The sequence below is a fragment of the Sphaerodactylus townsendi genome, linkage group LG03 (assembly GCF_021028975.2).
Source record: "Sphaerodactylus townsendi isolate TG3544 linkage group LG03, MPM_Stown_v2.3, whole genome shotgun sequence".
NCBI lineage: Eukaryota > Metazoa > Chordata > Lepidosauria > Squamata > Sphaerodactylidae > Sphaerodactylus > Sphaerodactylus townsendi.
The window spans coordinates 65,664,539-65,681,217 of record NC_059427.1 but is presented as its reverse complement, the minus strand read 5'-3'; the positions used below and the strand labels follow the sequence as shown (position 1 = coordinate 65,681,217).

At 40.7% G+C, this 16,679-nt stretch overlaps 1 protein-coding gene across 2 annotated transcripts in view; it reads left to right on the top strand.

The window, feature by feature from the left end:
• TWF2 (twinfilin actin binding protein 2) overlaps positions 1-16,679 on the top strand; it is a 91,039-nt gene that overhangs the window by 30,474 nt on the left and 43,886 nt on the right. For both annotated transcript variants that reach the window (XM_048489927.1, XM_048489928.1), the window contains exon 2: positions 554-631. In XM_048489927.1, coding sequence (XP_048345884.1) covers positions 593-631 — 39 coding nt within the window. In that variant the 5' untranslated portion in view covers positions 554-592. The remainder of the gene's footprint in view (positions 1-553; positions 632-16,679) is intronic.

Here is a 16,679-nt window from a genome sequence, read left to right as displayed (position 1 = left end):
GGGTCAGCATAGGACAAGCAGAGGGCAAAAGCTAGGGCAGAGCGGCATTTGGCTTCTCCTTTGGCTTGGCAGACTAGTGGTGGGAGATCACATGCTTCTGGTCTAAAGCAAAACAGCCACAGCAAAAGCAAAAACAGAGTAGCTCCTGCCACTCATCATCATCCCTCTTTCCAGCACCCCTCCCACTGACTGCCCTGTGTATACATTAGGATACACTGTATATTTAATAAACTGTCACCCGAGCCTGTCCTGCCTGTGCCAGCCAAACTATCTGCTAAATTTGGGATATTATGTTCTCCCCAAGTCAGGTATCAAGTTCTCCGGATCACATGTGCTTCCAGCCAGTATTTAATTCTGAAACCACTGTCAGATTCAGTATTCCCCTACCCTGTGGATTAAAACAGAAATCTGGTGTCTTTTACTTTTAAAAGTTTTCATCTGTCTTAGTTTTTTCTGTCACCTGCTTTATTTCCTTTCTCTTGTTGTGTTGAAGAGCTGACCAACATTTTGAGTTGCCTTTCAAATCTGATCATCATGTTTCTGATTCTTTTAGCCACTACGGAATTAAAGGACTTTTTTGCCAAGGCCCGGAATGGTTCAGTCCGCCTCATCAAAATCGTCATTGAAGATGGTAAGTTTTATTAATTTGGGGTTTCTTTGTGTCAGCTTGATATCTGAATTATTGCTATGGCTCATCTAGTCATAATAGTCCACTTGTGGGTGGAGGAGTATTGCCACCCTGGAATTACCAGAGGAAAAATCTGGTAGAGGCTACTGCGATGGGTGTACTTAGAATACACAACTGTTTGCCAGGAATGGAATCAGCCTAGCTGTAACTTGAAGAAAGTAAGGATTTGTATTCTTATTTGGTTTTTCTTCCCTATGCAATTTCTCTGGGAAACATTGTGAATGAACCCCTTCATATGTCGATCAGCTGTCCTCATTGTGGAGCAATACAGAGGATTTACTGTTTATGTATTGGTATCCAGTGGTGGCGAACCTTTGGCACTCCAGATGTTATGGACTACAATTCCCATCAGCCCCTGCCAGTGTGGTCAATTGACCATGCTGGCAAGGGCTGATGGGAATTGTAGTCCATAACATCTGGAGTGCCCAAGGTTCGCCACCACGGGTATAGACCAAGATTGGCCACTGTTTTCTGATTAGGTAGTTGCACTGAAGGTGGGTTACTATACAGAAAACAAATTATTAAAGGCAGCCAGAACATTGATCTGGGAAGGAGGACAAAGGGTCTTTCAGTGTGCCTTGAAATAATGATTCTACCATTTAAGAGGCCAGTAATAGTAAGAGATTAAACATACTTGTGATGATTAGATGACTAGTGATCCAGTGATGACTTCCAATGGTAGTACATTGGATGGCTACTGTAGAATAGCAAAGTGGCAGTTATCTGATCGTATTCCACTAAAAAGAGACCTCTATGCAAATGTTCTGAAATTGGGTGCTGTCAATGAACTGGCTTCAATAATCTCTCAGTGGAAGGAATTGATGAATGTGGATTGATCACACTTTCACCTCCCCTCAGTGTGATTCATTGCAGCCTGGTTTGTAAATTGTCACTGGATTAACCTCTCTGGAAAGCACCCATTTCTTTAATCAAATGTCAGGATTGTCTCAGTTTAATTTACAAAAGCTCCAGGTTTCTTGTGTCTTTCATGCTATGTCTTCTGGAAATATAAACCAGAAACTGATCCAAGTGCCTTACTAGATGTAAGCAAATTGAAGGGACTACAATAGATTTTAGGGTAAAAGGGCTCTGAGTTTTGTATCAAAGAGTATTCAGTCATGTGAGCCTGTTATCTGCAGTTCAAAGTGATACAGCCTAGACAAAGGTTTATCAGTTCTCAGTGAGAACATACCTGTGCTTTAGGCCAATAAGCTATGTGTTTACCTTCCTGTTTACTGGAGTTCAGTTACACTGTGGCAGAATATCATTTCCATCTCAACTCTCCAATTTTCAACTCCATACCTTCATTGTCATGATTACAGGATTGAAGTGTTTCATTTATGAACAGGAACTAGTCTGGGATTTTCCAAGTAAGCAGCTCTATATACAGTGGAAACTCGCCGTCCAAACCTCTGAATTTCTAGATTATTCAGCAGTCATTGTGTGACCCATGAAAATCCATATTACCGCAAATATATGGAAATTTTATACATCTAGTCTATGGATGTGAAAGGTCTCCCTGCGCGCCTAAGTTTGCACTGTAGTTTAATTATATGGTTAATCAAAAGCTGAATTATCTCAGTTCTGCTTCCGTGAAATCTGATTTTGGGAAGGCTATATAAGGTTTGAAAGGGCTTCTGTGGATAGAATTTTCCAAACAGAACACTTGTATGTGGTTCCTAACCTGCTATGGTGATCCTCATGCCTCATAAGATGACTAGGTTGAATCCAGATATACCCTTCAGAGTAGCTGATTCAGTGTTAGACTATTTAGAACTAGTAAATACATTTCTATGAATGTAATATAGGAAGCATACTCAATCATTACTGAATGGGGTATTTTTATCTTTGTGATGTATTACTGGAAAATTTGAGGGCCTATGGGGGTGTTACATAAAAGGAAATTAACTCTTGATTCCTTTAATCTACTATATTTGGTAAAGAAGCAGCACTACAAACAGCACTACGAACATCCACAGTAGCATGGAGGAAAGGATAGATCAGGAAATTTGTTTCACAGATCCTTGCTTTTTTAAAAGAGATTTTGGCAGTAAAGCATCTCATTGAAGAGGGTTGGTTTCTGATGGTTTGTGGCTTCAAGGGAAAAAAACACCTATAAACCAGATTCACAAAAGGTGGTGCAGTTTATAAAAATAAGGTGTGCTGTAGTATTACAAACAATGCAAATTCCACTTAAAATACAAACTAAATAGTGCCAGGCAAGAAAACAGTCATACAATGTTGTGTCATTACTATCAAGATCAATGCTGTAGCCGCAACAAAGCAGTCCAAAATATTTTTAGATGTCTATGTTTCACAATCATTAGACTTCATTAAGCATGGTCCAAATGCAGAAAACTGCATGAAGAGAAGACAAGCTTCCTTGTCCATTGCTTTCACATCCTGCATGTGAGCTCCCAAAGGCACCTGGTGGGCCACTGCGAGTAGCAGAGTGCTGGACTAGATGGACTCTGGTCTGATCCAGCAGGCTAGTTCTTATGTTCTTATGTTCTTATGTTCTTATGTTCCTGGCCTCCAAGTTTCATTGTAACTTGGTCACTATTTCTTTTCAATGCTTTTGTTCTTAGCAGTGAAACTTAATAGTTTCTTAATCCATTTCTTATATAATTTTTTTTATCCAAAAGCTACTGATTTGAAGAAAAAAACTCTCTTAGGCAAAGCAGAATTGATTTGTGACTTCAGACTGAATAGAACTGATATAGAAGCTAAAAAGCTACAATCACAGTACTAGAAGTTGATCAAGGAATTACAGTTTCTTTGACTTTGGGCAAGGTCTCTTTTAAGCTGGAATTACTTCAGGGCTGAGTGTGTGTCTCTGAGAAGAACTTACCATATTCAATTATGCTCTTCATCAATCTACAGGTGCCCCTCTGCATATCAGTAAGGCAGGAGGAGGTGTCTTCCTTCCTGAATTGCCCTTACAGAAAATACAGGCTTCTGCCCTGGTACTCAGATGCAACGTCACTTTGTGGTTTGACTTCATAGAAATAAAGACTTGAAAATCCTCAGTCTTGTATGTTTCCCACCCTCCTCCTCCTAATGTGTGATTCTGAAATGGAATACTTTTTAGTTGACAACAAACCACAGTTTGTCATGGCTCCTGAATAGAATGAAATGATAAACTGCTGTTTGTTTTCTTGCCTGTAAACTAGGATTCCAAACTGCAGTTTAATCTTTGTTTGGAACTTTTTGTTCTCTGAGTAGCCCATCTGAGGGAAGGAGGAAGTATGAAGCATGAAAGCATTACAACTTGCAAGTCTCATTATCTGAATGCAGCTAATGCTTACATTTGTTTTATGTAAATATTGTCTCCATATTATTTTGTTTGGTGCAATCTAGCCTTCTCTATTGTTTCAAGTAACCGAAAATTTTAATTCAAAATAGGCTCTGAAAAAGACAGAAATGTTTTCTGCAGCCTACTTGGGGAGGCAGATACTTTCCCACAAATCACATTGTTAGAGCTTTCTTCTTAGTCACTGCTAGATCCTTTCACATACCTTGGCCCTTTTTAGCTCATCTGTTATACTTTGTGATGTACTGCTGAAGCCACATAAGCCATTCAGTGATCTTTGATAGGAACTTGTGACTTGGAATGCTGTTAGCTGGAATAATCTGGAAATGATCTCAGTGAGCTTAGAAGGGTTGCAACTAGAGTTGCATAGCAACCAGGGGAATATGGTATGGTTGGGGACTTGGGGGTGTGTGTGACATCACTTCTGGGAAGTGACATCACACCATCATCAATAGCAATTTTAAAAAATGTTAGTATTCTTTTGCTATCCACAGGGGTGATGGCAAGCAATGAGGCCCAGGGGTAAGGTTTCTGCTGTGAAACTCTGGCCAATAAATGGACTCTGAGGTATTGATCAGCAGTGTTTATTGATGAGGTATTGAAGCACCATACTTGGCAAAGCCAGTTCTGATGAAACTGGCATTCCCAATTCCCTTTATTCCCCACTGGCAGCCCCCCTCCCTGTTTCCCAAGAATTTATGAAAAACAGTCTTTGGAGCCGAGGTACCCCAAGGGTGATAGTAGATAATGAGAGAGTTGCCTGGTGAGATAATGGATGTAATTCCTTTCTGATGGGACAGAGGTGCCAAAACATGTGAAGTCATAAAGCAGAGATCAAGGAAAGAATGCACAGAAGGCAGTGGTTACATATAGCAGGCTGGTTACATATATATTTTCAAGCAGCATTGATTTGTTAATTTAGGCAGTTACATAGAATAAGGAACACATCTTAATCACACAGATAACATCCATTCTGCCAGTTGCCCACCCTTGGCAGGATGCTGGCAAATCTAGGTGCAACTCAGTTTAGGGTGGCACTGTAGAGCATATAAACAAGAGATGGGACTTAAACAGTATGGTTTGTATGGAATGTGGTATTGATTGTTGCCAGGCTGGAAACCTTTTTCAAATTTCTAGTTATCTGGCATATTTTCAGACCCCTGGTGCTGTAAACAGAAAAAGTATAATTCTACAACTTGGCTTGATCCTAAAAGTTTTTATAGATCTCCTCCATTATTAGAAGGCATTGTAAACGAATGCCATATATTTGTTTCAAGAGTGACTTATTTCAGCACATCTATCCCTCTCCTGTTAATTGTTATTTGGCTGTGCCAGTACCAGTGTTGTCACTTTCAGGGACATAGTTCATCATTAACTTTGGCTATACCACATGAAACTGCCTTTATACTGCATTAGAACATTGGTCTATCAAGGTCTGTGTTGTCAATTCTGAGTGGCAGTGGTTGGGCAGAGTTTTAAGTAAAAGCCCTTGTTCTGCTCCCCAGGTGGTTATTTAGGTGCCTGCACCCGGCCAAAGCAGAATGTAAGACTCACTGACTCAGTTAACAGTTCAATACTTAAAGCTTTAATTGTAACAATGTTGACAGACCCTGACTCCTCCCGGGTCTAACTAAATAAAGGTTACTTTGTTGCAGAAACTTTCTGGAGTCTGGAATTTATTGTAAATACTGTGAGACTATATCATCTATGAACTGTTTAACTTAAATACTGTGAATCTATAACATCTTTGACTGTTAAATACTGAGAGTCTAAAACATCTTGGACTGTCTAACTTGTTTAGCCACCCAGCCTGTTGGCACATAACCTAATCGCTGCTGTCACCCAGCTTTCCGTTGGGTCTCCCTAACTGCCAAATCAGACAGGTTGAGCAGTATTAACTGTTGGGAAGAACACCAGCCCTAGGGCTTCTTAAAGGGACAGAACTAAATTCGGTTCCCTCCCACTGAATACTGTACAAAACATAGCTAAACCCATACTAACTGTGGGGAAACTAAAGGGGAAATAAACAAAGGCTCTGTGGGGGCATGACAGCCCTCGGTCTTCCATATCATCTGCTTGTCTGATACTTTTAACTGGGGATGCTAGCCTTGAACCTGATTGGAGTCAAGGTCCAGGGTGTGGGGGCCAAGGGTGGAATAGAAGAAAGCTTTCCAAGCCAGACAGGGGAGGAAGAGAGCCAGAGAGTGAGAGAGCAAGACTGTGCCCACTTGGAGGGGGGGAGAGAGGGAGGGAGGGAAGGAAGGGAGGGAGGGAGGGAGGGAGGGAGGGAGGGCCAGGGTGCTTGAATCCCCTCTCCTTGCTATTCAGAGGCTGGCCCAAACTCATCCAGTATGGCAGAGGGTAATCTAGCTCTTTCAGCCAAGGTGAAGCCTCACACTGTCAATCAGCTATACTGGATGACCCAAATTCTAGTCCTGTGACTCACAATTAAAAATCTTTCTGGATAGGTAAACATTGCTGATCTGAAAAGTTATTCTGTGAACCAGCTTCAGGTTTAAACAGACCTTGTATGTAGCTCTGTCATTTTAATCTTTGATGGTCTTGGCAAAGTTATAGCTGAAGTATATACGTGGAGCTGCTTGTAGAACCCTTCACCAGTGGTTGCAATTGTATGATTCATCTTCTGTTCGAGTTGAAATCTGGATAGAGAGAGAGGGAGCAAAACAGACCTTTCTGCCCACTTTCTTCAGCCTATCCATATTTATATACACTTTTATAATTCCCTTTACCCTCTCCTTAGTTATTTTTCAAACTCTTTAGTATTTCCGCAGAAGAAAAGGGCTCATTTTAGTTGGTCTTTTCTGTATATTTTCCATTTATAGATCATTGGAGTGGAGGTGAGAGGTGGAGTAATGAACTGTAGAGTCTACTGAACACCACAGATTGGCCTTATTCTCTTTCCCCTTTCTAATAATTCATGGCCCTAATTTTGCTTTTGAGTACTATCACACATTGGATTAACATTTTCAGTGAGCTTTTTATTAATAATCCCAGGATCTCTTCTTCTTTTTTTTTACCTTGGAGACCGCACCCAGAGAATACTATCAGTGCTTACATGAAGTTAGCAGTTTTTATTTAGTATTTATCCTCTTGCATTTAAAATAAACCTCAGTTGCCATCCTGTTGTGGATTCAAATAATTTGGCAATGTACCCTATTGAAGAAAAACATTATGGTGTATCTTAATTGTAATAGTTTGTCTTACTAAGAATAAGGCATATATTTGAAAACACACTCAGTCTTTCTCTTTCATAGTGTGTATGTGTGTGATTTCATGCACCAAACAAGATGGTTGGAATGGACACACCATGTTGTTAAGGAGCTCCTGTGAGGGGATAATCTGTGAATGATATAAACTGTTTTGGGTCTGCATTGGGGAGATATAAATACAGTAAATAAATACAAATAATACATTCTGAAGAAACCCTAATTTGATGCAGGTGATCTGAGTAACTAGATTTTAACATGTGATGGCAACACAGCTCCAGAGATTTTTGGATGATAGTGTTGATGTGGATCCCTTTCAATTTGGCTTCAGACTTGTTTTGAAAACTGAGACTGCTCTGACCACATTCAGATTGAATGTATCTTGAGCTCCTTAAGAGTGAATTGAAGCATGATAGATAAATAGGAGTACCCAGGCAGTTCTTGTAATGGAAAGAAGTAAGCAGTGAGATCTCCAGATTTCTGTACCAGGGCCTTATTCTTAAATGAATCAACTGATGGACTCAGTCACATAATGGCAAACGGTGTAAGTGTAAAGTAGTGCAGCATATTGGAGCAAAAATCCTAATATTGTATATACATTAATGGGATTTGAACTAGCAGCAACTAATCAGGAAGGACTGTTCTGGATAATTTAAAGAAAATTCTAATTTGGTGTACAGTGCCAGTAATAAAGATAAATTCTGTGTTGGGGATTATTTTGCAAAAAAACCCAACAGATAGTATTTCATGTATGTATACACAGGTTTATTTCAGTTTGATTTTTATGTCCTGTATGTCCATATTGGTGTTGCATTTAAACTATAGAGTGCCCTTTTTTTAGAGTATGCTGGGCAAAGCTGCTTCTGTGCAGCCTCCCCAGTTTTCCTCCTCGAAAGCCCCCAAGTGGCTTCACCACTTACCTAATCCAGCTTTGGGGTGGCCGTGGCACAGGGATCCGGGGGGGGGGCGAGAAAATGTGGAGGCCGCCATCCCCCTCTGCCCTATGGAGTGGGGCAGAGGAAGTTTTCCCTGGGGGCAGTGGCTCCCACGGCGGGAGAGCCAGTGGCACCAAGCAGGCCACCACCCCTCTCTGCCCTATGGAGTAGGGAGCTGAGCCTTCTTCTAGTGGAGCAGGGGGGGTCCTTGGCACTGCCGGCTCCTGTGGCAGGAGACCGCCGAGCTTAGAGGCTTCAGCACCCCTTTCTCTCCCAGAAGGACTTTCTGAGAGCAGAGCGGACGCTGCAGCCTCTCAACTCAGCGCTATGGGCTTGCTCTTTTTTTTAAGCTGAGAAAGGGACCTTTCTCAGCTTAAAAAAAAGAGCAAGCCCATAGTGCCAAGAGGAGCACTGCAGCCTCCGTTCTGGGCGTGGGGGCGCAAAGGAGCGCTGCAGCCTCCATTCTGGGCGCAAGAAAGTTAGACGCTTTTCTTTCATTGATGCTACTCATTATTCCTACTCTCCTGGGGTTTTTTTTGAAAGCCGAGTATTGATTTTTCTCGGCTTTAAAAAGAAAAGCCCCGGGAGAGACAGAGATAATGAGGGCGCGCCAGGCAAGGAGGAGGGGGCGTGGTCTGGCTATTTTGCGTCCCCCACGTGACTTCTTTTGGTGGCGCCCGGGACAAAGCGCTCCAGATGTCCCCGTGGGAGCTTCGCCACTGAGTGCCCTTCCACTATAAATTATACTCAAGACAGCTCCATGCTGCTGTAAACCAACTGGAAGCCAATGCAGATGTTATGAAATGAATTTGACATACTTAGAGCCACAGGCCTTTTGCTTAAGAAAACATTACAGGATTTTCATTCCTGTGTGTATAACAGTAATATTAAAGTCTAAAAGTTTTACTGAACAAGTTAGACCCAGATAGCTGGGCCACAGTTTGCTGCAATGTTAGAATAATGGTATATCACTTTTCCTGATCTAGAAGAGCCTGGATTTACAGTTCCAAAAACTTGTGTACTGGGTTCTTTCAGTGCAAAATTACTGTCATGTTTCAGGAAGACAGAAGGATCTAACTGTTTGGAGGAGGTCAGTCACCTCTATTCATTGCGCTTTTGCTCACACTGGAATGGGTGGTATGCAGTTTCAGAGCTTTCAACTTGCCAACAATGGGCTCTCTTCAGACTAGCAGAGGAACAGGTTTTCTTTACTTGTTGAGGCTTATCATCAGTAGCTTGCAAGAGGAAGGCAGCATAATGCTGGCTCATGTACTTCCTCTGCAAAGTCTTATTTGCTCTCTAAACTTTCCCACAGCTGTTACTGCTAAATATGAATTAGTTACTCTTTCACTAACCCCTTAATCTGAATGACTGTCTCTGAAGATATATGGTATGTTTGTGATCATCTGAAGTTCTCCCAGTATCATTCGTCTTCTTGTGGCAAACATACTGAGAGTGAACGTCTGTAGACCGTCTGTGAGCCGTGTCGGTCAATAGTTTTATGGTGGCAACCTAAGGCTGGGTATCCCAATATTCTTGTGCAGAATATTGCAAACAGGAACAGACATGCGATCTGCCCGCTCCATTTTTCAACAGCAGTAGGTGGAGGGTATGAGTGGTATTTTCATTCCTGTGTGTATAGGAGAAATAATAAAGTCTAAAAGTAATGTAAAATGGTGGATGCACATATCTACAGCCCATATTAACTGTCCTATAAATGGAGGAGGCATGCAGTATATTTACATAGAATACAAATCAGTGGAAGAAGTGTGCTTGGTCCTGAAGCATAAGCCTTTCCTTTCCTTATAGAAACTTTTTGACAAGATCATCTGGTTTTCCCCATTCCCATAGTTCAGAAATAACATAATGGTATTTCCAATTCTGTGCTTTTAAAAATTAATTTCTGTTAATTATCTTCAAGCTGCAAGTCCATAGTGTGCCCATGGCAATTCTGTGTACAGTAACAAAGCATTTCCGCGGCTTATAGATTAGAAAAGGCTGAGAAGCCAAAGAAATAAATGGATTCTGGGCAAAAATGAGTCACAGAGGCTTGTGTGTGTTCCAGGTAAGAGCCAGTACAGGACTTTGATCCTGACTGATTTAGTCTTTGATAAGCCCTGCTTTCTTCAGGGCCGAAGAAAATAAAGAAGTTTCAAAAGTATGAGAACAGTTGGAGGGAGGGTTAGGGTTCTAAATTACAGTGAGATCTCAGAGTGACTGAGAACTACGTATCAATTGCCAGGAGATAAGTCACAGTCCTGACTGTGAAAGAGTCATATTATCTGTCCAGAAAAAAGCATCTGTCTGTGTAGTGGCTTGAAAAGTTGGAGCTCAGGTGTTAGAAAAGTGTTAGAAAATCAGAGAAAGGTTCAGTGCCTAGAAGGGGGTTATTATGCTGCCGATTTGTTTTGACCACCCTGCGCATTTGGTAATTTACAACATGTTCTTTATTCTCATTTGCACCACCTTTCATTCCTTTGCTTGTGGATTGTGCAGATGTGATCAAGTGGTCAGCAAATCTGGCTTTGCAGTGTTGTGGTTTCTATGCTGTTTTTAGCATTTCAGTCTCTCCCCACATTCAAGCCTGTAGAGGAAGCAAAGAGCTGAATTTGGTTTGGTTTCTGATTTTCTCTCCAGTGCATAAGAACGACAGACAGTTTGCTTTATGAACACAGTTGAATGTAGAGGTGTTTGGATGAGCTTGAAAAATTATCAAAGTCTGCTTTTTTGGAGAATGTTTTATGCCAAACAGCTAGCAAAGCAGCTTTTCTTTATTTTGAATATTTTTGTCTCACTTTTCCTGAATAGTCTTAAGACAATTTACAAACACGGTCCCAAAAACAAACAAAAACACACATACACAATAAAACCCAATGTAAATAAAAGCGGGGACAGTTAAATGTGCACAATAGTCTTGTTTGCATGAATAGGCGATTTCATTGCAGGAAGAATAAATAGAGGCAAACGGAAATGACTCCACTTCTTTCCACCCTCCCCATAATTTCTTCACATGTTAACAGAAAATTGTGGACTCCGCTGAAGGGGAATAGATTTGAAGTTGCAGCTCCCCTTAAAAAATCTTTCATATATTGATGCTGGCAATTAGGACAGCTAAGTAGACTGGTCTGTAGGTCTGTTTCCTTTGGTTTATAGTTTCTCTTAAGGATAAAGATGTTTCCGCTCTTTGAAACAGTTCTTTCCAGCTTTTTCTTTTAAGGGCCTTCCTTGTGCTCTCAAAAATATGTATTTGCTAAGCCCAAACATATACTTCAGGGCTCAGTTAAAGTAAAATGTTTTTTTTTCTCCGTAACAATTTCTGGATTTACAGTCTTTAAGATACAGGAGTATGGGTTCATTTAAAAAAAAGAAATGAAAATATGGCTATAGTTCTTAAGGGAAGATATTTCTTTTGGGTGCAGTTTTCTTTTAACTGGCACTAAGGTGGGGTCTGCAAGACTCACACTTGTCAGGCTGTAATATGTGCCTCCTTCCTTTTTAGACAGAAACTTAGAATCCAAGTTTGTGTGTGAAAAGGAAGCGGACTCACATGTGCACCTGAATCCATATATCAGGGATAAGTGGAATTGGCTTCTAGCTAGCACTGTTTCTACAAGGGGTGGGTGGGTTTTAATTTGAAACCAGCAACAAGCTGCGCTCATGCATGTCCTTGCTTAACATCTGTTGAAAATGGTGTCTACACGCAGCCTTTATTGATTTCAGCCGATAATTCTCGATAATATCTAGTTACGTAATGAAGAAAAGGGGAACTGCAAGTGGGAAGATATTCCCTTTCTCCTCTTGTATAAGTTTCCATATGTATTTGTGATGTGGAAGGATTAATTTAAATTTTAAAATTTCTCATTTATAACAAATGGAAACAACAATATAGGATAATATGGAACAAGAATAAGAATAATAAGAACGGAGAACGTATCTAAAGTTGATTACAATTTTGGAAACTTAAAAAGCCAACACAACTATATCAATGATATTCTATAAAAACATAACATAATAATGGGAAGATAATAAAATATTATCGCTATTGTTACTATTATTTTCTAAATATTTTATTGCTTGATGTAATTTTCTATTCCATTTTAAAAACTTTTTCCCAATCTTTTTTCATTACTGAGCCTAAGCAAACTACTTATTGTTTAGATATAAAACATTAGCAATATACTTCTCTATCTGTTATTACTTTTTTATTCATGAATAATATGGGAGCTCCCAAAGGCACCTGGTGGGCCACTGTGAGTAGCAGAGAGCTGGACTACATGGACTCTGGTTTGATCCAGCTGGCTTGTTCTTATGTTCTTAATATGAGAAATACATTTTCTATTTATCTTAAAATTTTTGGTTAGGTCTCTTAAAGCTGTTATGTACCCCTTTCCACCCCACATTGTAAATCACGCATCCAAGCCGGGATATTTATAAACATAAAGTATATGTGAGATATATTACTGAGTGATATTAAGGCTAACAAATATACATGGTGTGGCTCAGGATAAAATGGGCTAACCGCAAGCCCAAAGAATAGCAAACAGTCAGTAGGAAATAAAACTACTTATTTGCTCCTTGATGTTCACACCCAAGCCAGAGCTACAGTCATTAGAGTTGCAAATATAAAATATCCCTTGAACTGAGATGCTGCAACCTTCCTTCCCTTCAGCTGTTCCTAAAAGCTCCTAAGTGCTCCCATCCCTGATTTAATCTTGCTGCCTCAGCTAAATTACAATAGCCAGAGACTTGCTCTTCCAACCACCTATTCAAGGTAATGTAATCAAGGAAACAATTGGCTACCAACCCCTGGGTTTAGGACAATAGATAGAGCTATTGATTAGCTCAGCCCCTGCAAGCCAGCACAGCTGTAGGAAACAAAACTTAATGCAAAGGGTCTCCTTTCCCACAAAACTAGCAATCCATCCTATAAAAGCCCTGCTCACGTTGAGCCCATTGTTCATTTCTGACTTGAACCTCCCTTGGTCAAGTTGGTGTGAGACATGATATCATCCTTCTACTGGATCTCTGTGCTGGCATAGAGTCCCTGTCTTCTACTTCATCTGCTGCATTGGAACCATTAGGTAATGTATCACCCTGCTGCTTCCCAATTCCCTCTCTGTCATCCAAACCTATTTTTCTCACGCTTTTATATCTCTAGGAACTTGTGTGTATGTGCCTCCATATCTTCCTGTATGTGTGTTTGAAACCAAATTTATATAAACATTTAAAACTCAATTTGGACTCCTTGTATTACTCTGTGGAACGCTCCATGCTATATTTCCCCATATACTTAGTCTAAAAGATCCCCTCCCAGTCTGCCTTTCGCATTGCCAAGTGAGCTGTTTCCTCAAAGCATTGCCAAGCTGAGTTATTTTCCCCATTGCTGTTTTAAAGATATTTGTGTGCTGTTACACTCTTAGCAGCTGGTGGAGATTCTCTTAAAAATAAGTTCATAACCTGTGAAAACTGGGTAACAAAGCCCAATCCGTGGGAGGGGAGAGTGTGCAGCAGCCAAGGATGGCTCCACAGCACTGTAGTCCTGCTGCTTCCAAAGGAATTTTGGGTGGCACAGAAAGAGTGAAAATGGAGGAAAAGTCCTGCTGCCCCGAAACCCCATTGTAGCTACAGTTACAACATGCTTTTTGTGTTATAATTCTGCCTCTCCCATGGGACACATTCATGAGTTGAATGTCCTTTGGAAGCCAACTGCAGTCGACTCCACCTCTGGAAGTGCCCCTGAACTGTCCCCACCCCACTGGTGCGAGATCTTGCACCTGATGGATGCCGTCACAACCTGGACTTTTTGGTTTGGGAACTGAAGACTTGCACAGCACCCCTCCGCCCATGAGTTCGCTGACCCTATTAGCGTAATTTGTCCCTTTCTATGCCAGGTGACCCTGAGGACTCCTCAGATGAGGTATTAGACACTGGCATCACACACTTTCCTTAGCCACGAGCAGAGATACCAGTCCATGCAGGACCAGATGAGACAGTCCTTGGAGGGCCAGACTCAGAGCCACAGCCAGGCACAAGCCCGGAAACCCTCAGCCAGGCACAAGCTCAGAATGCCTTCAGCCCCCCAGTACCAGACCAGATGCAGGGTTCTCGACACTGGCACACCTCCCCCCAATTTCTCCCGAACCCTGCGAGCTGCACCAGAGAAAGCTGTGCCGTGGCTTACATGAGCAGAGACACAGCGCTCACTTGGCTGCTCAGCATTGGCCAGGCCTCTTCTATGACGGAGAGTGCTTGCAGGACCAGGTCTGATGCATGAATCAGGTGCACAGTATGGTGAGCATCTGGCTTCAAAGAGGCCAAGGAAGGAGCTGCCATGTGGTGGCATTGTCTCTACTTTATGCATGTGCCGCTGACTTTGATGTGCTGAATGCTCCTGACCAAACTTCTGTTTGTGCTACAGCTCCTGCTTGCTTGTCTCCTGGCTTGACTTTGGGTGTGTGCCATGGCTTCTGCTTGTTTCCTACTGACCTGACCTTGATTTGTGCGCTTGACGGATACCCACTTTGATGTGACCCTGTGCCGGTTCCACAATAGATACCCCACTGGCCCGGATTGGGCTGTTATTAACATAATTTGTTAATTTAGCCATTATTGCATATTAGGTTGATTTATATTCCCAATTTTCTAAGATAGTGTATTCTTCTGCATTCCATTTTGTTGCAAGTACCGTTTAGCAGCTGTTGATATTGATATTGAAACAGTTCTTCTGAGTTTCTTGAAATGTTCTTTGATAATACACCTACTAACCTAGTCTTGGCATCCATAGCCAATTTAATCTTTAAAATGTTTTGTATATCTGCATGTATCTCTTTTTTAAAAAAGCACTTTTCTGGATGACCACCACATGTGATAAAAGGAGCCATCAGCTTCTTTGCATTTCAACTGTTTTCCTTTGTAATTCTTATTCATCTTCTCGGTGTCTTTCAGAGTAATAAAATATCTTGTATCCATATTCTTTTAAAGTTTGACAATCTGTGAATTTTATTCCTTTTGTCCATAAAGATTCCCATTGTTGAAAAGGTATCTCTTCCTCGAAGTTTTGCATCCATTTAATCATACATGTTTCCACTTGTTCTGTTTCTGTATCACATTGAACTAGAAGTTTATATAAATGTTTATATAACTGTGATAAATGTTCTTTGTGCTGCTAAATTTCCTCTTCACATTCTGTTATCACACCTCTTGCTCAATTGATTTCCTTTTTTAGTCTTGAGGCTACTTTATAATAGCTATTGCATTTTTTAAATTAATTGCCAGGATTTGATTTTTCCTTGCGCATCTATCATGTCCTGTTGTCTTATAAGGTTGGTACCTTTCATCATGTTCTTATCATAATGTGCTGCAATAGGTGACATTAATGGACGTACTGGAGAACTGACTCTTGTTTTATCTCAAATTTTTAATCGTCCATCTCTTATAAAATGATTATCCTTTGGATTTATATTTTTTCCTTGGTTGATTTTTCTGCCTTAACTGACTATGTAAACCTCCTTTCAATCCAGCTGTCTCTAATTTTATTATTCTCTGATCTGGGTTTTTGATCCCATCTGCAATCTAAACTAAGCCAGCTGCTTGATAATATAGTTTAATATTGGGTACTGCCAAATCTATTCTCTTTTTCTCATCTTGTAAAACTTTAAATCTAATTCTTGGCTTTTTGCCAATTCAGATACATTTATATATTTTTCTGCTATTCTTTTTGGGGTGGGGGATGTTGTAAATGAATTGGTAACATTTGAAATAAAAAGTTCAACTTTGGTAGGATGCTCGTTTTGAAGGTGATGTAGTGGTTAAGAGCAGGTGCACTCTAATCTGGAGGACTGGGTTTGATTCCCTGATTCCCTGCTCTGCCACTAGAGCTGTGGAAGCTTATCTGGTGAATTAGATTAGCTTATGCACTCCAGCATTTCCCAGCTGGGTGACCTTGGGCTAGTCACAGTTCTTCAGAGCTCTCTCAACCCCACCTGCCTCACAGGGTGTTTGTTGTGAGGGGGGAAGGGAAAGGACATTATAAGCCCCTATGAGTCTCCTTACAGGAGAGGGGGGGGGGGATATAAATCCAGCTCTCCTTCTTCCTCCTCCTCCTAACCATGACAGTTTCATATAGTCCATATTTGCATTTATTCTTGAATTCTAGCCCATGTCTTTTTGTAATTATCTTTGAATAATGTATCACTTTGACCAGTTACTTTTGGGTTTGACCAGTTTACAATTTTTGTCACATCACAGCCAGTGACCCTAATGATTGCCTAGTCTTTTTCCTTTGATAAAAATTTCAGTATGATTTTTGTTTTCTTCTTGTTAATCTTGTAGCCCAAAAAAGATTCAAATTTTCAATTTGTTCTATTATAGATTGTGTTGACTGATATGGATTTGTAATTGTGATTCATGATTTGGAAGGATTGATACACAGACATAGTTTTCTTCATGGGCAAGTTCTGGCTGCCCACAGCACTCAGTTTCCATATTTATTATTTCAGAGGCTGTCTGAAAGAACT